The sequence below is a fragment of the Sus scrofa genome, chromosome 3 (assembly GCF_054392235.1).
Source record: "Sus scrofa isolate SSC_HxYL_T2T_F1_AM1 chromosome 3, Sscrofa_HxYL_maternal_Yorkshire_Landrace_v2.0, whole genome shotgun sequence".
Taxonomy (NCBI): Eukaryota; Metazoa; Chordata; class Mammalia; order Artiodactyla; family Suidae; genus Sus; species Sus scrofa.
In genome coordinates this window covers 44,702,004-44,727,278 of record NC_139385.1, presented here as the reverse complement: position 1 = coordinate 44,727,278, position 25,275 = coordinate 44,702,004, and the positions used below count along the sequence as shown (strand labels likewise).

Here is a 25,275-nt window from a genome sequence, read left to right as displayed (position 1 = left end):
CAGCGTGAGGACAGGAGGGGCGGGGGTGTTTTGAATTCCCTGGCAGAGAAAGATCCTGTAACAAGGGGCTGCTTTACGTGTAGAGCATGTGTGCACATCCATCGGTGTCTGCTCACCTTGTTGCTGAGGGTTTCTCTGTACTCCTGGAGTGTGGGAGTGAGTTGGGAGGTCAGAGGTCACAGGGAGGTGGGGGTGGGGGCCGCAGGTAGAGGGAGGGAGGTATGAGGGTCCCTGGAGAGGATCCCAGGGCTGGAGACATCAGGCCCAGGAGAATTGGAGGCAGTGGCCCTCGGGAGGGAGGGCCAGGAGAGCCGCTGACCTTGGCCTTGGGCACGAGGGGTTGATGCCCTGGGCCTCCTGCCGCTCCCACTCCGCTCCTCTCCCCAGAAGCACAAGAACAAGTCCGAATGACTCCTTTCTGGTGCCATTCCTCGCCTTCGCAACCTAGAACGGAAGGACGTTGTTTGCAGAGATCAAGAAGGTCGGAGGGAGACAGAGGAAGAGCAGCTCCAAGGAGGCCACGCGGAGGGAGGTGGGCTCGGCGGCGGCTCCAGCCTCCGAGCAGCAGCAAGTCTCCGGGGCTGTCACTCTTGAACGGCTCCCCGTGGCCAGACCAGACCAAGCCAGGGCCTCATTCTGCTTGTTCACAGCAGAGACCCTCGTGCTGGGACCCCAGTCACCATCAGAAGAGGGTTACTGTAAGAATAAAATGTCTGACCACGAGCAGTGGCCCCTCTGTCACTGCAGGACCCACACGGCATTGGTGCAGCTGTTCTTTGGAAGGTCCTCGTCTGCTGCTCTTTCTTGAGACACTGAATGCTCCATAAAACCATGAAGACAAACATAATCTCTAATGGGTGAGAGAGGACACCAAGGAGCTCCTGCTTCCTGCCAATAAGGAGAGGGATGCCTGGAAACTCTCGCTTTCCGGGCGGGATTCTTAACAGTAGAGCCCTCGTGGAACACGGTGTCTCATCACAGCTGCTGCTCAGATATCCCCAAGTGTCACGGCACTGTGACCACTAGGGGCAGGGGCTTTGGCATATAGTAGGTTCTCAGTAAATACTGTCAGAATGCCTTGTCCGTTGGAGAGAATCTAACTTTGTCTTTACACTGAAAGGTTCTTTGGCTCTTCAGGTGTACATGGGTAACTGAGACACTCAACTTTGACATACAGCTGGGTTGGAAATGCATATATCAACCAGCAGCAGTAACCTGTTTCATCAGCTTTCCAAAGCAGAGTCCAGAAATGCTTGGAAACCGCCTTTGCAGAGCGTTAAAGTGAAAAAAATCACTATTCCTCTCACGGCAGACTACCGTAGGTATGCGATTTGGATCCAGAAAACACTGGGTTTATTTTTCTGTGCATTTTTTTTTTTTCTGGAGAAAGGAGCCACAGTTTTTGTCAAATTATCAAAGGCTTGGTGAGCCCCCAAAAGGTTAAGAATCTGCTGTTGATGACTGAGCTTTCAGGAGGCACTCGGATTGCTCAACACATGATTGCATAATTCCTTTCTGCTTCCGACTTTCAGGCCCAGCAGGAAGAGGAGAATTCCCCAGGCTTACGTTATTCTAACCTACTCTAACAACTCTTCGGAGTCCTGTTATTTAAAAACAATGTTTACAAGGGAACAGTGTAACAATGGAAGCTGTGAGTTTGTACACATGGTGTATAAGCAGGTGCTCTTCCTTCTTCACCCCTCCCTCATCTCCTGGCCCATTCTCTTCCTCGTCCTGGCTCTTGGGATATGTCCCTGGTGGCCACCACGACAGAGCTTGTTCCACAGCAGAGAAAAGCAACCACGGGTGAGAGACTTTACGTGAAAGAGAAACCATGACTGCTAAGTCCTGAGGCTTATTGCAGAACTTTCTGGACCGTCTGAGAAATGCTCTGAAATCCCTGAGGTGTCCTTCCTATTAGAGAGCCTTCATCGCAATGAAATTGGCCGTGCCCTAACTTCCCCAAGGTTGCTAAGGATGCCCGCAGTGCAGACTCAAGCAAAGAGCGCCTCCCTCACCCACGGGCAGTGTCCTCACTGGCAGGTCTCAGCGGAGGGTCGCCTAGAGGCTGGATCCTACCAAGCTGAGAAGCAAGGCCCGGGGCCCTAGCTGTAGCCCCCTTTTTCGGAGTCTGCGAGGGTCCTATGCTCTGAAGGTACTGAACTTGCCGGGAAAACCCTGGTGGGAAGGTTCCCACCTCCAGCAGAGCCAGAGTGTGGCTCCAGATGTGGAAGCGCTGTGTGCCCCTAGGACTTGTCCAAGTGGACTCTGTCTGGGGAGACGCCCTGGGACTTTAAGCGGATTCTGAAATGGGGACATGACTTCCCTGGGCATCCCAGGAGCTCTGTAAGGGACAGGCTCTGTGGGCTCATCTTTTTGGAAGTCCTACTTCATTTTCTCAGGCAATTCCATCTTTTCAGATATTGCGGGCAGAACTATTAGGAAGATCGAATCAAATGGGGATACGGTCAGAAGCAAAATTTCCCCTGTGACTTGCTTTTATTAAAGGTTCCATGTAAAAATAAATACTTCTCAACTAAAGCTAACTGTGAGCAAACATGTCCATTAAAACACACACACACACACAGGGACACACAAGAGGCTTTTTAGTTGCCTTGATGTCACGATGTAAAGGACATACAATCTCCCTGTTCCAGCCACAAATGGCGAGAACAAGGAGCGCCCTGATCTTGTCAGTGAGGAAATACCAGGCATCAAATACTTAGATTTTGGATTATTTTAATGTCCATTTCTTCAGTGGATGCATTTTGAAATTATTAGGATGAACAACTTAAGGAATAAAGATGGAGAACGCAGACAACTGGTTCTTGCTCATTTAAGCTCAGATTCTAGGCATGATGTGATTTTCTGAAACCACCACCAAAAAGAGCTTACCTCAAAAATCCAGAAATGCAAACGCAGACAGATCTTTGGAAATTACAAATCACTACAGCCCAGGTAATGGGAAGCATGCGGTCCTTTGGCTCTCGACTGTCAAGTGCAAATGTGCAGGTGTCTCCAGGGTGAAGTCAGGGTGATGGAGCCGCACCATCTGTGTGGCCCCCAAAGCTCCTTAAGGGCTTCATAACTGATGCTCTGCATTTGTCTGTATTGGATACAATTTTGTGTGCTTGTTTATATATATATATATAATCTGATCTGACCTGAGGCCAAGAAGAAAGGAGCAATTGCAACTCAAAGCAACTATTTACACACATTCAATTCTGAAGTATTGCTTCCTGCCCTAAGTTCACAGGAGGTATTGCCTCTCTGAAGACTGTCTCCTCTGAGTCGGGAGCGCCTGAACCCGCCGCTCAGAAGCCCGACTGTCTTCAGCAACCACCTGCTCGACGCCGACAGAGTTGGGGGGCCCGGCCGCCGCCCGCTGCAGAGCCCCCAGTGGCGCTGTGCTGAGGTATGCTTCTGCGCAGAAACTGGGAAGGGCCAGGCCCCTGGTGGCCCAGAGGGAACCTCGGTACTGGCTGCTTAGGAAGGCTTGGGGTGTTCTGAGAAGACCACGCACGCCATCTCTCAGAGGCTCCGGTTTGTCCAGTGCCGACCCGGACCAGCAGATGCCACCTCCCTCGCCCCACGCCTGCAGCTCCCGGGCCGCGGGTGGGCAACCCCACGCCTTCGGAGGAGGGGAAGGAAAGACGAGCTGGACGGGGAAGAAGCGTGTGCAGAGATGAACTTCCCGGAGCCCGTGCTGAGCGGCACAGCAGACACCCGGGGATTAGGGAGCAACCTCCCAGCCCCTGAGCTGCCGCCAAAGCCTGGAGCTGGACGGCGGGGGGCAGGGGCCACGCCCCAACACCCCCCCAAATACTGAAGTGCCCACAACCACTCCGGACAAGCAGAGCTACAATCAGGTAGTGTTTCTAGGAAAAAAATAAACATAAAAATTCTGCGGTATTTTATAAGAATACATTCTTTAGAAGCAAGAGGTATTGCCACGATCATCCTCTCGCGGGCACTGGAAGACCCACAATCTGACAGTGAAACCTGAAGGCGAATCTCCCGGGACTGGACGGGGGCATCCCGGCCAGGGCTGCCCTGCAGGCTGGCCACTCACGCACATCCCCAGGGAGCTGGCTGGTCAGAATCAATACTTCATGGTGCCTGAAAGGGCGGATTCTGTACATATTTGGCAAGAAGTGATAACGGGCCTTGATGTAGAGGTGAGCGTTCTCTGGGGATTCACCCGTGAGAAGACAATGCTCGGGGCGCGGCGGTGAAGCCCTCACACCCAAGAGCGGATCCTCAAGTCAGCCCATGAGCTGCAGCCACCATGAGAACGAGGCATCACACGACTACGACAGGGCCCCTCTGGCCTGAGTTCAGTACCACGTGAACCTCAGACTCAACACTGCAAAACGTCACTGCACGAGGCGCAACAAAGGGCACAGAAGTGATGTCCTCAGGTTTTCCGTCCTTCCCCAGGTTCCGCACCTCGCCTGCCTCCGGATGCTTCCGTCCCGTCCCACAGTGTAAGAACTCCATCTAAATAAAGAGGGCTGGGATCCACTCGCCGGGATCAACCCTGCCACAGGCAGGCTGAGAACAGGAGATGCTTCCTGCACGTGTGCCCGCCGGGCCCACCCCTGCAGCAGGCAGACCCCGAGGGCACAGGACCGGAGCAGAGCAGGCCAGGCCCACTCGGGTCTGGCTCAGCCCTTTTGCGGGGCAGGGGGAGGCGGCTGAGGCACATCTGTCTGCCCTTCCCTTCGCCAGAACCACCCTCAACCCTCCCGAAACACATTTATTTCCTGGCAAATAAATAAATAAATAAGCGCACCCCTGGCATGTTTGCTTTGCGTCTCTCTCTCTCGAGTCAGCTGCAAGGTCGGCCCCTCCACCCCAGCTGGAAGACCCCCCGGCCCGGGGCAGGAGCAGAATGAAAGGGGCTTCTAGAAACCTGAGACCTGGAGTCCACAAGCTGTGCTGCCGGCCAGCAGAGGAGGAAGCCCTAAAGCCGCTGGGTGGGAGGCCCGGCTGCCCTGGATGGCACGGGTGGGGAGGGGCCGAGCGTCCTGGGGCCCCACTGCCTGCATCCCCGCTCAGGGAGCTACTGGCACTTGATCTCAGAGTCATGGACGCTAGTATGTGTGCGTGTCTGTGTTTACGGAGAAAGGTCAGGTCACTGGAAAAACACTAGTATGTATACAGAAAAGAAACCTCAAAACAATGTATTAGCAAAAAAAAAAAAAAAAAAAAAAAAAAAAAGTGTCTCGTGAGAAAAAGCAATGAAAGTAATATTTTAACCACAGCTTTTGTTTTCACGTCCAACCCCAACCAGCGCCACGCCCTCGCCGCGCCTCCCCGGACTCCCGAGGCCTTGCCAGCCCCTGAAGGCACTTGTTCTCCACGCTGCCGATGGCCACACCACGGGGGAGAAAGAGGAAAGAAACGCACGAACACGAACCCTGAAGACCTGTGGTCCACACAGAGGTTAGGGCTGCAATGACCACGTGACACCACAGCCCGGGCCGGGGCTGGGGCGCCCGGGGTGCACGACAGCCACGCGCGGAGATTGCTGCTGGCGAGCAGAGCACCGCGGGCGCGGGCGGCGCTGGGGCTGCGTCACGCCCTCCTGCAGACGCTGAGCTTGGTGAGTTCATCGGTGTCCTCCGCCCCCGATTCTTCACAGTCGCTTTTCTCTATGGCTTTGCCGAACCGACACCGCTCCTCGGCTTTGCCGGGCTCCCTCCAGGGTCTCTTGGCCGACGGGGGGGCATCCCTGGCTGGCGTGTTATCGGAGGCCGGCGAGGCCTGGTCCGAGGTCTGTACAGAAGGCACCAGGTTGGCGATCTCGTCCGTGGGGGAGCGCCCGATGCTGCCGTCCACCTGGACTCGGATGTCGGGGGAGATGGACAGCTGGTGCTGCGGCACGAGGCCGTGGTCCGAGCACCTGGGGTACAGGTAGGTCTTCATCTGGCCCTTGCCCTTGACGTTCACCGTGCCCCTGTAGTCGAAGTCGTAGCCCATCTTGCTCAGGACGCGGTAGCTCTCCTCGCTCACCTGGATGCGGCACTCCACCCCCGTGGTGTCCATGCGGCTGGCGATGTTGACCGTGTCCCCCCAGATGTCGTACAGCAGCTTGGTGGTGCCGATGACGCCGGCCGTCAGGGGCCCATGGTTGAAGCCCACCCTGAGCTTGAAGTTGAACCAGAGCATGTTGTTGTTGAAGTCGTCCACCACGCGCATCATCTCCCTGGCGAACTCGAAGAGCACCTGCAGGTGCTCCTGCGGGTGGCTGCTGTCGCGGCCCTGCGTGGCGTTCAGCCCCGACGCGGCCATGTACGTGGCGCCAATGGTCTTGATCTTCTCGATGCTGCTGTAGTCCGGCTTGCTCAGCAGCTCGTCGAAGTCCCCGATGAGCTCGTTGAGGACGCGGTAGCACTCCTTGCCGCCCTCATAGTTCTCCTCGTAGAACTCGCCGAAGTTGACGATGCTGGCGAAGATGACGCCCCCGCTGTCGTGGTTCTTGGAGTAGGTCTGGGAGACCTTCAGCTGCTCGGCCACATGGTAGGGGATGATGTTTCTCAGCAGCCAGTCGGCCTGGTCCCTCATGCTCTGGATCTTGGTGCGGTGCAGGTCCGCCTCCACGTCCCCGTGGTAGTGCAGGCGGTAGCTGACCTCGAACTCTCGGTTCAGGAACCAGACCAGCAGGAGCAGGAGAAAGAAGACCAGAACCACCTCCTGGCCGATCAGGCGGGCCGGGCTCCTGCTGTCTGGCGGCAGCGAGGCGTTGCAGGGCTTCCCCGCGGAGCTGGAGAGGAAGAGAGGAGAAAGGGCGTCCTTACTCACCCTGGAGGGAAAGGGGACCGCCCACGGCTTCCAGGTTCTGAAACAGCCCAGCCACAGGCATCCTGCACAAGGGTTTGTGCAGCTCAAACCTTCAACCACCTGCAGTGGCAGAGTGACCCATTTCTGTTCAGAAACGTGAGGCAAGATAAAGTCACTCTGAACGATTTCTTTACTAAGTGTTTTGTAATTGCTTTGGTTGCCAGGAGTCTTTAGCTCCTTGATTTTTTGCCTTTGTAGGGTCACACCAGTGGCACATGGAGGTTCCCAGGCCAGGGGTCCAAATGGAGCTGTAGCCGCCGGCCTACGCCACAGCCACAGCAACGTGGGATCTGAGCCTCGTCTGCGGTCTACACCACAGCTCACAGCAATGCTGGATCCTTAACCCACTGAGCAAGGCCAGGGATCGAACCCAAGTCCTCGCGGAAGCTAGTCAGGTTCATTAACCATTGAGCCACGACAGGAACTCTGCTCCTTGATTTTTAAAAGCTTTTCTTTTCCCCCAACTTTTCATTTGGAAAAAATCTCTACCTTACAAAAAAGGTAAGAGATTAACAAAACAAATATTTGTACACCCTTCTCCTGGATGCGACAATTGTTAACGCTGTGCTGCTGGGCTTTTTCCTTCTGTCAACACACACCGCGCACACACACACTCACACACGCACACTTTGCTGACCATTGGGAAAGTAAGCTGCAGACAATCCTGCAGAGCTCAGGCCGTGTCTCCTGGGAATAAGGATGTCTCCCTGTGGAATCACACCGCCCCTCTCAGAGCCCAGAACATAACACTCTCTGACAGAATCCCCTGCACCAGCCTTCCCACTCCCCGGGGTTAGTTCTGTTTTGTCGAAGTCATTTAAGACAAGTTTCACATTTTTTAAAAGAATGTAAAATGTATACTTTTTTTTGGGCGGGGGGCACACCTGTGGCATATAGCAGTTCCTAGGCTGGGGATCAAACCTGTGCCACAGCAGGGGCCCTAGCACCAGACCTTAACCCAGTAGGCCACCAGGGAACTCCAAAATGTATACATCATCTTAGAACCAGGCACTGCCGAGCGTGGAGCCACAGTGGTGGTGTGTCTCTGGTTTCCCAGTTGTGCTGGGACCAGAGCCAGTGGCATGGCCTGGCCTGACGGGCGTAGGCTGGCCCCCTCCGGACGGAGCAGGGGACCACGAAGTGGGGGGGGGGGGGAAGGGAAGCAACTGCACTGTTAGCTTTTACCTTTGCTTAAAAGGAAGGGTCCCGGTGCACAAACCGGCAGGCGGTGCCCAAGAAGAGCTCTGCGACAAGCAGGTGAGAGAACCATCTCCAGCCTATAACCCGATTTCTTATTCTACTGCAGGAGGAACGAGGGAGGCAATGGTTCAACGCCTTTGCTCCAACAGTAAGGCTCAGTCCAAAAGGACGGATTTTATGTGACTAACGCACCATGTGACCTCACAGGTGGACCAGTGGGAGGGAGCATAAAATAAAGCGGAATTCATTCTCGTGGAAAAGAGGACTCAGAGACAGAGAAAAACAGTGAAGAAAGACTTCTTGAGGTCCTAACCCGCTACATAGACATGGCATCTGATCATGGTTTGCTGTATCTCAATGCCCAGATCTCTGCCTAAGATAGGGGCAGGCGCACCAGTTAGGGGCATGAGGGAAAGGCCGGCTGCAGGTAAACGTACTATTTCCTGGTCTGGATGGCGGCTAAACGGGCGTGTGCACGTGTGAACGTTCACTGACCTGTTCTTATCATCTGCGGACTCTTCTGTACATATGCTATAGGTCGATAAAAAGCTAACTTAAAAAAAGATGCGAGGTGTTTTGGTTTGCAGTCCTGAAACAGTCCATCACACACAGAGACATCTGTGACCTGCACTTGTTCCCCTGTCACTTCCCTCCTTCCTTTCTCCCACCCTCCCTCCCTCCTTCCCTTCCTTCCTTTCAACTTTTAAGGCCGCATCTGAGGCAACTGGAAGTTCCTAGGCCAGGGACAGAATCTGAGTCACAGCTGTGACCTATGGCAGCTCAGGATCCTTGAACCCACAGTGCAGGTTGGGAATCCAAGCACTGCAGTCGGATTCTTGACCCACTGTGCCACGGTGGGAACGCCTCCACAGTCACTTTAATTCTATGTCTCAACAGCTAACGTGTCAACAGATATTTCATTTTTTAATTGTAGAAATGGAGAAAATACCTCATTAGATCCTAAGTATGACATCTTACTTTTTTTCACATGTAATGAAATGCCCAGCTGGAGAGACAAGACATGTGCAGTACCACATACGAAATGAAAAATGAAAACCATAAATGCTTTCCATTTCAACAGTTGCAATATTTGGGTACATACGTCAGAATTAATTTCTTTTTTTATTAACAACTGAAGTTGCTGATGAACTTTCAATATTATCAATCACTGTGATCAATAGTTGGTGCACCCGCATGTTCACTGCAGCTCTGTTCACAATAGCCAAGAGCTGGAAACAACCCAAATGTCCATCGACAGATGATTGGATTAGGAAGATGTGGTATATATCCACAATGGAATACTACTCAGCCATAAAAAAGAACCACATAATGCTATTTGCAGCAACACGGAACTAGAGACTCTCATACTGGGTGAAGTAAATCAGAAAGAGGAAGACAAATACCATATGATATCACTTATAACTGGAATCTAATATACAGCATAAGTGAACGTTTCCACAGAAAAGAAAATCATAGACTTGTGGCTGCCCAAGGGAGAAGGAGGGAGTGGGAGGGAGCGGGAGCTTGGGGTTATCAGATGCAAACTATTGCTCTTGGAATGGATTTACAGTGAGATCCTGCTGTGTAGCATTGAGAACTATGTCTAGATACTTACATCGCAACACAAACAATGGGAGGAAAAAGTATGTATACATGTATGTGTAACTTGGTCCCCATGCTGTACAGTGGAAAATAAATAAATTAAAAAAAAATAGCTGGGGCATGCAGCCTTTATCAAATGCTAAATTACTTCCTCAGCAGATAGGCAAAAACAGAACTATTAGGTTACAGGTGATAAACATTTTTATGATTATTTCCTAAGATGGTTCAATTACATTTCAAAACTATTGTAACCTTCTAAAAAGTGATGAGGCGTGGCAGAAAAAGCATGGCCTGGTAGTGAGGGAGGCCAGGGTTTAAACACTGCCAGTGACTAGCTGTGTGTCTATGGGCAGGTTCCTTAACTTCTCTGAGCTTCAGTTTCCTCACCTGGAAAATGAGGACAAAGTCACCTAATGTGTCAGGTTACTATGTGGATTAAATAAACCCATGTTACACATCATCCATTTTTAAATGTGCTTGCACCCTGGCCTGCACTGGTTATTCACATGATGACATTTTGAAGGTATAGTTTAGGAGAGCAAAGGGATTTTGCGGTTATTTAATTGTGCACTGCCCTGAGGAGTAACCTGTGTATCTTCTGCTACATTCCCTCTCGTGTGAAGGTTTTGTCTTTTACCTACGCAGGTCTTAATGACCTCTTTATATAACAGTCTCACAAATATCTCAGTCTGCTTTTACCACCCCCTCAGTCCGTCTTAATTTTTTGTGCACATGGGTTCTATTTATTTCCAGTAAGAACGGAAAGTTATCTCTGCCGCAGAGGCTTGAGAGCTACTTAATTTTATTTTTTTCTACATGTTGATATAGTTTGATATAATTTGAAAAATGTTTAGAAGTTCCCACTGTGATGCAATGGGATGTGCGACATCATGGGAGCTCTGGGACGCAGGTTCGATCCCCAGCCTGGTACAGTGGGTTAAGGGTCCGGGGTTGCCCCAGCTGTGGCTTAGGTTGCAACTGTGGCTTGGCTATGATCCTTGGCCCTGGAGCGCCACATACCATGGGGCGGCCAAAAGAGAAAAAAAAAACAATTTTTAAGGCTTTTAGAATCTATTCTTTGTTCACACATTTCTGTCGGCAAACCAGCAGATAAGGTTGGTGTAAGTAAAATCCAAGGACATAAACAAGCAGGGACAGCAAAGGGCATGCAGTGTAATTAAAGGGTTTTTGACTTTGATTTATTTAGAATTAATTTTGTGTTTATAGTAGAGCAAGGGTCCAATATTTAATTTTTCAAATTTCTCATCAGTTATTTCAAAAGATTTTAGGGAATAAAAGCAGTACTTTTCTTCGATTTGTGAGACTTCCTTTGGAACATGTTCATCGTTAAAACAAAATTAAACCAAATCTAATACAGGAACCTCTCCCTGGCTGAAAGTTCACGTTTTACTGCTTTGCTGTGACCAAAGACCTACCTACATTATACATTAGTACCTGCCGTTGCGAATGCAAGAAATCTGCAGAGGATGTTTGCTTTTAGACAGAAAGGCGCAAAGCCAAAAGGCCGTCCAGCCGCGAGTGTCGCAGAGGCAGCTCGCACCCTGAGCAGCGGAGCGGCCCTGCCACGTTCCTCTGGGAACCGTGCAGCGCCCGGTCCAGGTGCCACTGCTCTGATCTGGGTCTGTGAGCACCTGCGCTTGACCTTGACATCGTCCGTCAGTGAGCGGCGTCCCAAGGTAACTGCTTCTCCGCTTTCTGGCTTGGGAAAGGTTTCCAGGGATGCTCCACCTTTAGGGAGCAGGAGAAACTGGCAGACGTGCTAACGATCATTTCCAGGAGGACAGGACAAGGAGGACCTCATACGTCAGCAAATAGCCATTTCCCGCTTACGCGTAAGAACCCACATGATCTTTTCATGCACAGACACAACCACGTTCAGGAAGCGCAGAGATGAAGGGCAGTCCTAGAGTCACTCTCACTTATCCAGATACAGGAACAATGTTAAAAGCTTACCTGAAATTCTGTACTGCATCAAGGTGTGAAATAACTATGGAACTGAAATTAAAACACAGAAAACTATTATTATAACAAGCAAAAAAGGCATTATCCAAAGCAATCTGAGTAGAGTTTAAACAAACAGCATTCCTTTTTCTGTTCTTTTCTTTTTTTTTTTTTTTTTTTTTTCTGTATCTTTAGGGCTGCACCCGCAGCATATGGAGGTTCCCAAGCTAGGGGTTAAATCGGAGCTGTAGCTGCTGGCCTATACCACAGCCATAGCAATGCAAGATCTGAGCCACGTCTGCAACCTACACCACAGCTCACAGCAATGCCAGATCCTTAACCCACTGGGCAAGGTCAGGGATCGAACCTGGGTCCTCATGGATGCTATTCAGATTTGTTTCTGCTGAGCCAGGACAGAAACTCCACAACTTTCTTTTTTTAAGTGGAGATCAAGGTAGACAGTTAAGTATAGCAAATTTTAATTACAATCTGACACCATGGCTTATGACAAATAACAAAATGATAAAGACAGTGATGGAAGAGCCTGTGTTTCAGTTTTAGAAAACAGGCACACCCACCAAAGAGCAAAACCAACAAAGCATATCCAGGGCATTCATTTCGCTGTTAAGGATTTACTCATGGTGTCTGAACAGGCTAGAAACTAGTCATGTTCCAACAGTGAGGTCTACTGGCAAAGGATCAATTTCAACAGGCCCTACTGGGCGCGCTGGCAGCTTACACAGCGGAGAAGCCGGACTTTGCTCCTGGTGGTGCCCGAAGCAATCCAATCCCAATTCTAGAGCATGGAGACCAGGCGTGACTGAAGAACTCTCTGGGTGCTGGGGAGGGACCCAGGACACACAGCCCCCCACCCTCTTCACAGCCTGCACGGTGTCCTCTGGGGTCACGATACAGCCAGCGTCACTCAGGCCCACTAGGCCCTGACGCTTCGTCCTCCAGCCCCCCAGCCTCGCTCCTGGCAAAGGGGACACAGCAGGGCACCTGAGAGCAGCTCTCCCGGGTGGCAGTGGCTTGTGAAGACAGGAGGTGTTAGGTGACTTCACAGAAAAGGAAAGAAAAGCAAGAGCTACAGGCAGAATGCACATTCAAAGGCTTTATGTCCTCTGCCCACCCTGTCCAGGTGTGACGGGGACACTGCCGTAACCTCTGTGTCCGTGTCCCTCCAAAGCCAGAGGGGCCTACCCTCCCCTTCCTGGGAGTTGAGTTTGCATTTTGTCCCCCCTCCCCGTCAGGCTTAGCAGGGATGGTGGGTGCCAGGAAGGGTGCTCAGGAGCAGGGGACTGGGTCGAGCAGAGATTTGACCGCCAGCCCCGCCTCAAGATCTCCCATTTGAATTCTGGGCGAAAAGGCACTGGATGGGTGTCCCATGGCTGTGGCTCTCAGGATGTGGGTGGGAAAGGGCCTGCCCCGAGAGAGGCAAAGGGCACCGAGAATGGCTGACAAGGTATTTGTGGTGGTTCTAGGCTAAAAGGCAGACTGCTGAATTTCGTGCTCTTGGGAAAACAGATTTATTTATTTGTTTATTTTTATTTTTATTTTTTTTTTATCTTTTTAGGGTGGTACCCACCACCTATGGAGGTTCCCAGGCTAGGGGTGGAATTGGAGCTACAGCAGCCGGCCTACACCACAGCCACAGCCCCGTGGGATCCGAGCTGTGTCTGTGACCTACACCATAGCTCACGGCAACGCCAGATCCTTAACCCACTGAGTGAGGCCAGGGATGGAACACATATCCTCATGGATACTAGTCGGGTTTGCCACCGCTCAGCCACAATAGGAACTCCAGGAAAAGAGCTTTATAATGACAATAATCCCAGATGGCCACACCTCAGAAAGGAAAAGAGATGCTCTGTTTTGCTTAACGTAATTTAACCATTCATTAAAGTCTCCTTTCAAATGCCAAATGAGTTCCACTTCAAACTCCTCTTTGATCTCAATTCACAGAGAACTGGAGTATCTTTCATGTTATTACTTTGTTAAGTAAATGGAGAAGGATACGGACTCTGTCCGCTCCTGGCTACTGCTTTGGTGATGCCCAAAGTGCACCGTGCAATTGCATCTGATGTTGAGACAAACTGGACCATTTTCTACTGTTGAATTTACCAAGGCAATGCTTCCTGGCAACAGTAAGATGATGCCTGGGGGCATTTTGGAAACTCTGGGGGTCTCTCTGGTTGTCATATTAATTGGGGGAGCCAGGAATGTTAGATTGTCCTGCAAAGCACAACGAAGAAATGTCCCGTGGAACTCTGAAACAGCCTGTGACCTTAAACCCGCTGTAATTATAAATAAGTGCTTCTTTAATGTGTGCTCACAGGAAACGTTTTTACAGGCAGTTACACAAAGAAGTCCAATATTTAAGAGAAATCTGTTACAGAAACAGAAGCTTAACGGCTTTAAGACACTACAGTGAGATTTCTGAGTAAATTACTGTGAGCATTTTGCTATCCAAGGTATTACTGTGCTTCTAACTACTTATTTCATTGAAAAGGTTAAATAAAAGCCACAAAACCAGTTACAAATGTGCAACAGGTCATTTCAAACTCATCTTAACAACTAAGAACCAAACTCGATTTCACTAGGAGAACCCATGCAGGACACAGGTCTTACTGGATTTCATTAACAAAGGATGTCTTAAATACATACACATCATTGCCATCCTATATAGTTTCATTTTTAATTTTTTTGTAGCACAGCAGTAAGAACGGATTCCGTCCCAGGGGTCTTTACGATGCTCTTGCTTTTGTCCCCACCATCAGGGGTCCGGCTTTGAAGGCCATTGGAGTACCGGGGACGGAATGTGTTCTTTGAGATGTGGCAGGATTCCAAGATAGAAGGTGTGTTTCCAGTGATTCGTCACTGCCCTCACAGCCCATGTCAAAACGGTATTTAGGAATGAGGCTCAGGTCACTGGCAGGACCATCAGACTTGTTCATTTCCCCACGTCAACAGCCTGCGGTCTGTCTCAGCACACGAGCCCAACTTCAAAAAGGCTAGACTCAGCTTCCTCTTTTCATTTTTGTGTCACCGCCACCTCCATTATTTCATTTCAGTCTTGTATGAAATGGCTTTTGGTCCTACCTTCTTTCTTTTTTCCTTGAGGGTCACACCTGCAGCACGTGGAAGTCCCTGGTCCAAGGGTGGAATCGGAGCTGCAGCTGCCGGCCCCAGCCACGGCCACAGCCACCCCAGATCCAAGCCACGTCTGCAACCTGCACCACGGCTTGCAGTGATGCTGGATCCTTCACCTACTGAGCAAGGCCAGGTACTGAACCTGCGTCCTCATGGACATTACGTCAGGTTCTCAGCCCGTTGAGCCACAACAGGCACTCTGGTTCTACTTTCTGAAATTCAAATTTCTTCATTATATATAGCCACAGGTTCTGCATCTGTGAATTCAATCCATCTCAGATTGAAAATACTAAAGAAAAAATGTCCAGAAAGTTTCAAGAAAGTAAGCTTAAATTTGTCACATGCTGACAACTATTTACAAAGCATTCGCACGGTATCAGGTATTATAAGTAATCCAGAGACGATTTAAAGAATACAGGAGGGGGTGTGTAGGTTATATACCAATACTATGCCATTTATGTAACCTGACCATCTTCAGATTTTGGTACCCAGTGGTAGGGGGGAGCGGGGGTTGTCCTAGAACCAAATCCCCGTGGACAGTGAGGGTGACTGGGAGTTCGAAGCAGGTGATTCCCGCAGGCTGTCTTCTGGGATGGGCACCCCAGCATGTCTCCAGGCAAATACATATCACACCGTTAAAAATTATTTTCTTTTTCTTTCCTTTCCTTTCCTTTCTGTGTTACTCTTTGGGCACTGACTTAACATGTGCCGACAGGTATTTCGTGCTGTGACCGTAACTATCTGTTAGGACGGAGGGCATCGGTGCCGAAGGAAAGCGCAGGGACAGACGCACCTCGAAGGCAAAAAAACGGTAATCCGACGAAAAACTGGGCAGAGGATCCACACAGACATTTTCCCAAAGTAGACAAAGAGATGGCCGACAGGTACGTGGGAAGATGCTCAAGGCCCCTATAACCATTAGGGACATTCAAATCAAAACCACGATAAAACGCCACCTCCCACCTGTGAAGACAGGTGTTATAAAAAAGACAAGAAAAATCCAGGACCATTAAAGGCGTGGAGAAAAGAAAACCCTTGTGCACTGTTGGTGGAGCTGTCAACTGACTCAGCCGCTGGAGGAAACAGTCTGAACGCGCCTCAAAAAACGCAAAGGAGACCTGTCACAGGACCCAGCAATTCTGCTCCTGGGGATCCATCCCAAGGAAATAAAACAGTAACTTTTCAGACATCCACACCCCCATGCTCACTATTTCCACCTGCCAAGACACGCAAGCATCCAGGTGTCCATCCATGGATGAATGCAGAAAGAGACATGACGTATCTACAACAGAGTATTATTCAGCCAGAAAAAGGAAATCCTGCCATTTGTGACGACACGGACAGACCCTGGAGGCATTCTGTTTAGTGAAATAAGCCAGACAAAGACAAATGCCCTGTGATCTCATTTATATGCAGAATCTAAAAACAAATAAGCAAAACCCCCACAAAGTCGCAGGTACAGAGAACAGACCCGTGGTTGCCAGAGGCGGGGTGGGGGCGGTGGGAGAAACGGGTGCAGGTGGTAAAAGCTACAGGTTTCCATTTATAAAGTAAGTCACAGTGACTCCAGTTAATAATACCATAATACCGTATTTGTGGAGTTCCCGTTGTGGCGCAGCAGAAACAAATCCGACTGGCATCCATGAGGAGGTGGGTCTGATCCCTGGCCTCACTCGGTGGGTTAAGGATCTGGCCTTGCCGTGAGTTGTGGTGTAGGTAGAAGATGCGGCTCAGATCTGGCAATGCTGCGCTGTGGCTGTGGCGTAGGCTGGCGGCTTTAGCTCCGATTTGACCCCAAGCCTGGGAACCTCCATATGCTGTGAGTGTGGCCCTAAAAAGCAGAAAGAAATAAATAAGTAATAAAATAATAACACCGTATATTTGAAAGTTGCTGCAAGAGTAACTCTTAAGAGTTCTCGTCACAAGAAAGCAAACATTTCTGCGGTGACAGGGGTTAACTGGACTTAGTGTGGTCATCACTTCAGAACGTACACAGTATTAACCCAGTAGGTAGTGCGACCGAAACGAGCGTGTTCTCTGCCCACTACGCCTCAATGAAAACGAAAAGAAACGGTGTGGAGGGAGGAGACGCAACAGCATGGGCAAGGTGGTCCTGTGTGGAGGGTGCGGCCGCGTGCACGTACCTGTCGGGGCAGAGGGAGGCGTAGAGCAGGAGCAGGGGCCCGGCCCCAACGACCGTGGCCAGGGAGGACCTCATCCAGGAGCTGAGCTGGCAGAAGTTGCAGTAGTGCACCACGGCGATCAGGACGGCCGAGCCCGTGAACACGGTGGACTGCAACAGGGGCGGCCCGGGTCAGCAGCCCAGCCCCTTCCTCGCCACGCCGACCCACCTGCCCCCCCGCCCCCCGGGGCCCCGAAAGCAGACGCAAGGCCCAATGACCTGTCCTCCTGTTCAACAAAACACACAGCAATTTCCAGGACAGACGGTCAGTTGTGAGACCAATGACCCAGGGCTCTCGGCGACAAGCCTCACTGGTACTAAAATGCCTCTCTCAACGTGTGCAAGTTGCACACGTCACCTTGGGGGCGGGGGGGGGGAGGCAGACGGCCCTGGGTGAGAACGGCCACCGTGTCATCAGTTACCTCCCCAAGGTCTGTCCTTCAGGCACCCTGCTGCGTGTCAGGTGCGTGTAAGTTAAAGCGTCAAATGCGGTCAGCCTACCCAGTAACTCATGCTTCACTCTTTGGTACCAAACGTGCCATCTTTCCCATCAGCCTGAAATCACTCTTTATGAGGTTTAACTTGGCAGCTCCTTTCCTAATCAACAGCAGCCGATCCAGGAGCAAGTCGACTGGGCCAGTTCTGCAGACGAACTTATCATCATTTTTTTTTCCTCTTTAAAAAAAAATTATGTACAGCTGCAGACGAACTTATCATCATTTTTTTTCCTCTTTAAAAAAAAATTATGTACAGCTGATGCACAGCAGCTACCGCCCTGAAGCATCTGGAGATGCGGGACACGCCGCCTCGTCGAACGTGGAAGGAAGGAACGGACGTGGGACTTCGGGAACACGGGGGGAGGCTGGAGGGACACAGGCTCTGGGGACTCTCCCCAGGGCGTCGCAGGGGGTCCCTGGGCTGCCCCTCTCCCCCACCTGTCTGTTCCTCTGTCCTGTGAGCTCAGAGAACCGACAAAGAGCACGCACCTCTGTAAGGGCTGTGTTTAAACAGCTGACCTGAGCCGAAAGGCTTCTTTAAAAAAGACAGTGATGAGGGACCCAGAGGGGCGCAGACAGCAAGTCCCCAGGCCTTTACTTACGTGTATGTCCGTCTCAAATTTGGAGGTGACGTGTGAGTAGACGGCGAGGGCGGGGAGGGACACCAGGATGGCCCCGATGCAGTGGCGCGGGAGCCAGCCAGCGATCCACTCCAGCAGGCGCTTGGTACAAGCCATCACGTCCTCCAGGAAGAACGCCATCCTGTGTGCGTGGGGGAAGCGGGGCGCCTGTGAGGGCTGAGCCCACCGGGGAGACATGGGCGCCAGCCCGGGGGGCAGGCAGAGCCCCCGCTTCGGTCACTGCTGGGGGGGCAAGGACAGTGGACTCTCTCAGCCCATCACCCCTTAGTTTAAGGTCACCTGCTGGGTCCTGATAAGACGTGCTCTAGCAGAGGCCTCTGTGGGCCTGAAAGGCATGTAAGAGCCAGGCCGGCAACACTCTCAGGCCCTGGAAATGTCGGTCCCCTGCTGCCTGCCTCCGGGGCAGGAGGTCTCGAGTGGGTGGCTCAGGAGGTGTGTGGAATTTGGGGGGCTTTTTGTTGCCTTGGTGGTCGAGGGTGCCATGGCCTCCAGCAGGCAGGACTAGGGGTGGGCACTGTCCTGTGATGGACCATGAGCCTCTGCCCTGCGCCCCACACGTCACCGCCCTCCAGACACAGAAAACCTGCTGAACTGACCTCTACCTAGAGCCTAATTGCCTTTCGTTTGCAAACAAAACAGGAACATACAGAATTTTCCAGGAGCGCAGCGAATGGCTAAACCAGACAAGCTTTATCTGGGACATCACCAAGGGTTGCTCAGCCTCTCAGAAGTCCTGTCACAGGCTCCTGGGGCTCGTACCACCAGACACACTGTACCAGGAGCTGTCACCTTCTCTGCGCATGAGGGCAAACAGCTGACGCCTGTGGTGTGGCCCCCAGGTGGCGGAGGCCAGCGCACTGGAGGGGAAGCGTTACCTACATGATTCTAAGCGGCTTTCTTGCCGTTTTGCCTTCACGTGGAGAGGTGGCCTTCCACTGACTGCCTTTGAAATTGTGGGTCCAGGTGGGCTACACCTGCAGGCAGTGAGGCGGCACTGCAGACTGTTTCTCCCAAGAAGGGGGAGCTGAGCGCGTGGGACTGAGAAACCCTGCTCTGCAGGAGGAATTCCTGGGTCGGAAGCAGCGGGAGGTGGAGGGGAGGGCGCTGGGGGTCCGCCCTGGGAGGGAGACCCACCACAGGCCCTCCCCAGAGCTGGCCCTCGGTGGAGAATGGAGCTGAGAGAGGTCCGCCATGCTCATCTCAAAGGCACAAAGCCCGCCAAGGCCTCTCGCACGCACCCAGGGTCCAAGCCTTTGGTTCCACAGGTAGGTCCTGGGATCCCCGACCCGCCCTCTGCAGAGCAAGAGGAACCTGCAGGCACAGCTGGGCCCGGGGTCCTCATGGCCCACGGGCCTCTGCGGACTCCAAGCTGACTTGGCCCAGATTCTTTCCAACTGGGTCTGAAGAACAGGGGACAACCTTGAAAACAATTCTCAGAACAGGTATGGAGACACCCTTGCCTCAGAGGAATGGAGCTCCCCACCCAGTTGGGACAGAGACCCAGGGCAGGGAGGGCAGTGACTGCACGTGGGTCCCGGGTACCTTGGCAGGGGCACGGAGCCAAGGCCCAGAGGGCAGGCAGGCCCAGGGCAGGGCTGTGCTGTGGGGTCACCTGCCCTGGGCAGTGCAGCTCCAAGCCAGTGGAGAGTCCGGGGAGATGGGGGGATGTGCTTTAGAGGTCTCTCCGCCTGGGGGAGGTGGGGGGGGGCGTGGGGCCTCTGGCCGTCAGGGACAGCCCTGGGCAAAGAGCTGAAGGGGATTGGGGGGGCAGTCGGGAAAGGAGGGGGCACGTGTCCAGCTTGACCACTTCAAAGGGAGGGATCTTGCATCAGGAAGCCTCAGGGGCAGACCCAGAGCTGTGGTTCCCTGTCCTGGGATGTCGGGAAGGGGCAGAAGCTCAAGGCCAGGGCCGGTCTCCCCACTTCTCTCTGCTCCCTCGTGTGGGCTGTCCTGCTGAGAGCCGCAGGGCTGGAGGGGTGGGCCCAGTGCAAGGACCCAGGCCGTGGCACGAGAGGCGCTGTGATGTCTGTGTTCACGTGAGCGGGGGCCTGGGTATCTGTATCCAGCAGCAACGCTGTGAGCTTCCTGGGGGGCCACACTGAACCCTGAAGGCAGGCTGGGCAGGTCCTGAGGGCCCAGCTTCCCAGAGGGGCCCAGCTGTCTATTCTGACCCACAATCCACTTTCAAACGGGTGCTTCCCTTGTTATCACTGAGCCAATGCTCTAGATATCAGCTCAGAGACCACTGCCTGAGAGAGCAGACGAAGACCCAGGCCTGTGCTTTCCTCTCCAGTCTGGTCTCACCGCTGGGCCCAGGAGGGCTGTCTACACACCCACCCCTTCTCTGCCCTGCTTCCTGTCCCCTATCTTCCCACCTTCTCTTTTTAAGTGTCTGATTTGGGAGCTCCAGGGACTAGCTGGTGGTATTGAGGCCACAGAGGACAAAGAGGCGCTGTGCTGAGGGCCAGGGCCTGGGGGAGGGAAGGGGACAGGCTCCTGGGACCGGCTGGCCGTCCTGCCAGCAGGGGGAGCTAGAGGCTAAGGGCTGGGCGGCCGCCCTGCGGTTGGGCCCTTACCTGACGGAGACCCCGAGGGACAGCACCTCCAGCAGCAGCGCTGCCGCAAAGACGGCCAGGGCTGCCGGCTGGGGTGGCGTGGCATTGGCCCCATACTTCAGGAAGCAGGTGATGGAGAGAATCAGAAACACTGTCGTGGACAGAAACACATCCAGGAGGGAGCTGAAGGTGGCACTGGCGAAGGTCTTCACTGGGGAGCTCTTTACGACCTGCGCAGAGGGGCGGGTGGGCGGCGTAAGCAGAGCAGGTCCTGGCCCAGGGGAGCGAGAGCGGACGCTTCGGAGCGCTTGCCTCCCCGAGACCAGGTACCGGGTGAGAGCTGCTTCGGGGGGTGCCTCCCTCCTGTTACCCCACCCAACACTGAAGAAACTAAGGCCCAGAGAAGCAAAGACACTTGTCCAAGGTCACACAGCGACTGATTGCAAATGAGCTCTCACAGGCAGAGGACACACCGCGCCTGAGGTACGCACAGGCAGGGACGCTGCATCGGCAGAGGCGGTCGCACGAAAGCACGTGCTAGAAGCTTCCACTGCACGCTGGGTCCAGGCTCAGGGTGTGTGAAAGCTAGCTTCAGGACAGAAGGAGCGGGCGGGGCTGCGGGGGGGTTGGAGCAGCAGCGGGTCATTGGTACCAGCGGCAGCAGCAGGCGCCTGCTCTGGGCCTGGCTCGGCGTGGGCCGCGGGGGCAGGCAACGCCCCTGGGGGGCCCACGGCCTAACGGCGGGGACAGACAGCAGTCGTGTGGAGAGTGTAACAAGGTGACCGGGGGTCGGGTTAGGGCATCAGGGGACGGAGGGAGAAAAGGGTCCCAGACAGGCTGGTTCCAGGCACCACACGGATGCTTTAGGGCACGACCTCGGTCAAGGTCCCCTCAGCCCTGGGGGAGCAAATGCTCCAAATCTCGGGGCACAGAGTGGGAGGCTGAAGCGAGGTGGCCACCAAGGGTCACACAGCCAATGAGGAGCTGGCCAGGGCTGTGGCATCCTGATCTCATCACCTAACGTCGCTGTGCCTCTGTCTCCCTACTTGGAACGGGGACAATATGGGTACCTGCACCTTGCGGGTGGTGGTGATGCTCAGACAGGAACCCACTGCGCCTGGCGGGCCAAAGGTGGGGCTGGCTTAGAGCCCCCTGCCCTCCCTGGTCCTCTCCCCGCCTCTGAGCTGGGCCAGGCCTCACAGCATCACGCCTGCTTCCCTGCTCTACACCTCAGCCAGGGGACCTTCACACGGCACAGTCTGACGTGCCACGTCCTGTTCCAGATCCTTCACGGCTACACCGGCCTCGGGAAGCTGTAACCCGGCTCTTGCCCACTGGCACCACCACCCACCTGCCAGACGAAGTGCCTGCAGCTCCCTGGATGCTCCAGGCTGTCTTGGCTCTGGGATGTTCCTTCCCTGGGTAACGGCTAGACCTCCCACGAATACGAGCTCAGGAGCTACCTCCCCCAGCCTCGACCCAGGGTCACTCAGCCTTCCCTGGCCTTGGCTTTCTTTTGATAAAATGGGGACAATTGTAAGTTTCTTTTAAGGGTCGCTGCCAGGACTAAATGAGAGGATGTTTTGCTTCACAGGCACCCACCCACCACCTCCTGAGTGCCCTGTAGGAGCTGTGCCAGGGATGCTGGCAGGTATGGTGCCCTAGGAGGCCGAGGGAACACGGCCCCACAGGCATGGACTGGTCTGTCTGGTTCACCAGGTCTCCTGGGCCGAGGTCGGAGCCTGCACCCAAGAGACTGAGGGAGGATCTGCTGCATGAACGAATGCAGTTGAAGGAGAGAACCCCTTGGCTCCGGGGTTGGAAGCATGTATGATTCTGACACTGGAACACTAAACAGGTCAGATGTGGGCCCCGTGGGAAGAATACAGGAACCGGGGCTGCTTAGAACTCAAACCAGGCTCTAGATTCTCATATTTATTCCTCATGTCCACCATGTCCTGCTGAGCATGTCCACGTGTGGGCCCCGAAGCCGGGCAGAGCAGGGAGAAAGAGACTGGCCCCTGCCTTCCAGAGCCGGGTACCCAGGGAGGGGGGCTTAGGGCTCAATAATTCCACAAGGAGAGATTACAACACAGCACGCGCACTGTGAAGGCAAAGCATAACGGGGAGCTAAGGTCCGGTCTGGGGCCAGGGAAAGCTTCCTGCAGGAAGCGAGGTTTGGGCTGAGTCTAGGAAGAGGAGGAGTTGTCACGGAGGGGAGGGCGGTGCAAGAGGGCAGGGAGGCGGAGAAGGGGGAAGGCCCCCCGAGTACGTGTCCCAAGGGAAGAAAGCCCACGCAGAAAGGGGAGCAGTCCTGCTGGAGAAGAGGGGACAGCTGGGGGCCCAGGTCGCGCCTGCTGCAGCGGACAGGGACAGGAAGAGACAAGCTCGGGCGGTTGCAGAAAGCCCTGGGGTTTTCTCCCCTTGTGGAGATAAATTCACAGGCAGATGCAGTTCAGGGCTTAGAGATTGTGGGGAATCAGTACAGCCTTCAATTTCCTGTCACTTAGGGAAACAAAAAGAGCTGCCAAAGCACAAGACCGATCGTGAGCCACCCGGCGAAAACGACACACAAACGAGCAACATGACAAGGAGACACGCACCTCCTCTTGATAGCTGGTCCTGTAGGCTCGCTCGAGCTCCTGATCCAGGAAGTTCAGGCTGAACTGATTAATGGGTGGCTTAAAAAAATAATCTTTCATCAGGCTAGAAGAGACAATCAATGCAACCCATCAGTGTGCAGCAAATCACTGTATGTATCAGAGGATCGCAATTAGCTACCGAAACGTCACTAGCGACGCGTATGACAAAAGCTGCATCTAAAAGTCACTCTAGAAGAGATACTGCTCAACCGTCCCCTTTAGAACACGTCTCTGGGAGTTCCCGTCGTGGCGCAGTGGTTAACGAATCCGACGAGGAACCATGAGGTTGCGGGTTCGATTCCCCGGCCTTGCTCAGTGTGTTAAGGATCCGGCGTTGCCGTGAGCTGTGGTGTAGGCTGCAGACGCGGCTCGGATCCTGCGTTGCTATGGCTCTGATTCGACCCCTGGCCTGGGAACCTCCACATGCCGCGGGAGCGGCCCAAGAAATGGCAAAAAGACAAAAAAAAAAAAAAAAAAAAAAGAACTTGTCTCTGAAAAGTCCTTTATGCTTCTAAACATAATCCCACTTTAGGTTTCACCTCCACTAAAGAATGCCCATTCACCAAAAATATAACACCCGTTGTTAGAATCATGCTTTTGAAAACACTTTCCTAGCATCCAGAGTGAGAAGAAGGTGGCGGATTTTTTGTTCTGTGAAACACTCCCTTCTGAAGGGCCAGCACTAAGAGTCCTTGTGCTGATCTGGAAGCTTCCTCGCAAACATAATTCAGAACCGGCTGTCCTGTCACTCAGAGTACTGACAGTAATTACCACTGTCAATGCTAACAGGTTGTTATCACAAAATTGTGTTTATAGTTAGTCTAATTTTGGTGCTATTGTCACACAGGCAGATTGTGTGTGAAACCTGAAAAATGATAATGCTCAATGATTTTAATAGCAGGGAAATCAAACCTGCTTTGCATGACTTTCATTCGTGTACGGACTATTAGCAAATAGTCGTATCCCTCTTATCCTGCAGAAAATTACTGATAAATTTAAGGGAATGTTAACAATTTTGGAAATCAAATACAGCTGTGGGACGTTCTCTCTCCCCCTCCCACAGTAAGTGCTAGAATTAAACCAGATGAGCTATGTAAAGTGCCTACCATGTGCCGGGCACACAGTAGGGTTCACTATGTGTGCTTCCCGCTTCCCCAGCAGCAGATGGACTCTCTTTTCCTAGTGATCGTGCAACACCTCACTGGGCTCTCACACTCAGAAAAGAGAAAATTCTATCCCCTAAAGGTGACCCCTAGCCTCCCTTCTACTTGGAAATGTGGACAGAGGGGAAAACAACAAAACAGCTGTAAGGAGGAAACGTGAGGGCTTCATTTCTGCAATCAAGTGGCAGGATCTACACGATAAACCGTACTGCTCAAGTGACATTAATTGGGGGAGGTTCCACTTGTGGGAAGGGAGATGAGCTCCTGCTGGAGCAACCCTCAGCTAACAGGTATCAACTCTGGACAACACATAAAAACAACTCTTGGAGTTTCCAGTGTAGCTTGGTGGTAAGGAACCTGAATAGCATCCATGAGGATGTGGGTTCCATCCCTGGCCTCACTCAGTGGGTTAAAGAATCTGGCGTTGCGGTGAGCTGTGGTGTAGGTTGCAGACACGGCTCGGATCTGGCACTGCTGTGGCTGTGGTGTAGGCTGGCAGCTGCAGTTCTGGTTCAATCCTTAGCCTGGGAGACTCCATATGCCATAGGTGTGCCCCCCAAAAAAACCAATCAAAAAACCCAACAAAAATAAACCACTCCTGAAAGGCACCAGCCATTGGCCAAGGCAGTAAGAAAATGAAGTGCTATACTTGCAAAAAGTTGAATTTCTCATGTTTCTTTCTTTCTCTTTTGCTTGAAGAGAGCCATTAGTCAGTACCAGGTGTAGGATGGCTAAAGCTCAGATTGAAAAGCTATCGTCCTAATGGCTTGGAAAACCAGAAAATAGAGTTTAGCAGGCCCACAGATGGCAAACGACACTAGATGTCCCAGAG

General features: G+C 52.7%; 1 protein-coding gene across 7 annotated transcripts in view; it reads right to left on the bottom strand.

The window, feature by feature from the left end:
* Positions 1 to 2,722: 2,722 nt before the first annotated feature.
* The window catches only part of ADCY9 (adenylate cyclase 9), a 185,068-nt gene continuing 162,515 nt past the window's right edge, over positions 2,723 to 25,275 (bottom strand). For 5 of the 7 annotated variants that reach the window (XM_085017775.1, XM_085017776.1, XM_085017774.1 and 2 more), the window contains 6 exons: positions 23,242 to 23,344; positions 20,660 to 20,868; positions 18,045 to 18,204; positions 16,908 to 17,056; positions 11,623 to 11,664; positions 2,723 to 6,769 (listed from right to left, as the gene is read on the bottom strand). In XM_085017775.1, coding sequence (XP_084873901.1) covers positions 5,581 to 6,769; positions 11,623 to 11,664; positions 16,908 to 17,056; positions 18,045 to 18,204; positions 20,660 to 20,868; positions 23,242 to 23,344 — 1,852 coding nt within the window. In that variant the 3' untranslated portion in view covers positions 2,723 to 5,580. The remainder of the gene's footprint in view (positions 6,770 to 11,622; positions 11,665 to 16,907; positions 17,057 to 18,044; positions 18,205 to 20,659; positions 20,869 to 23,241; positions 23,345 to 25,275) is intronic. The other 2 variants (XM_085017778.1, XM_085017777.1) reach the window with 2 other exon arrangements.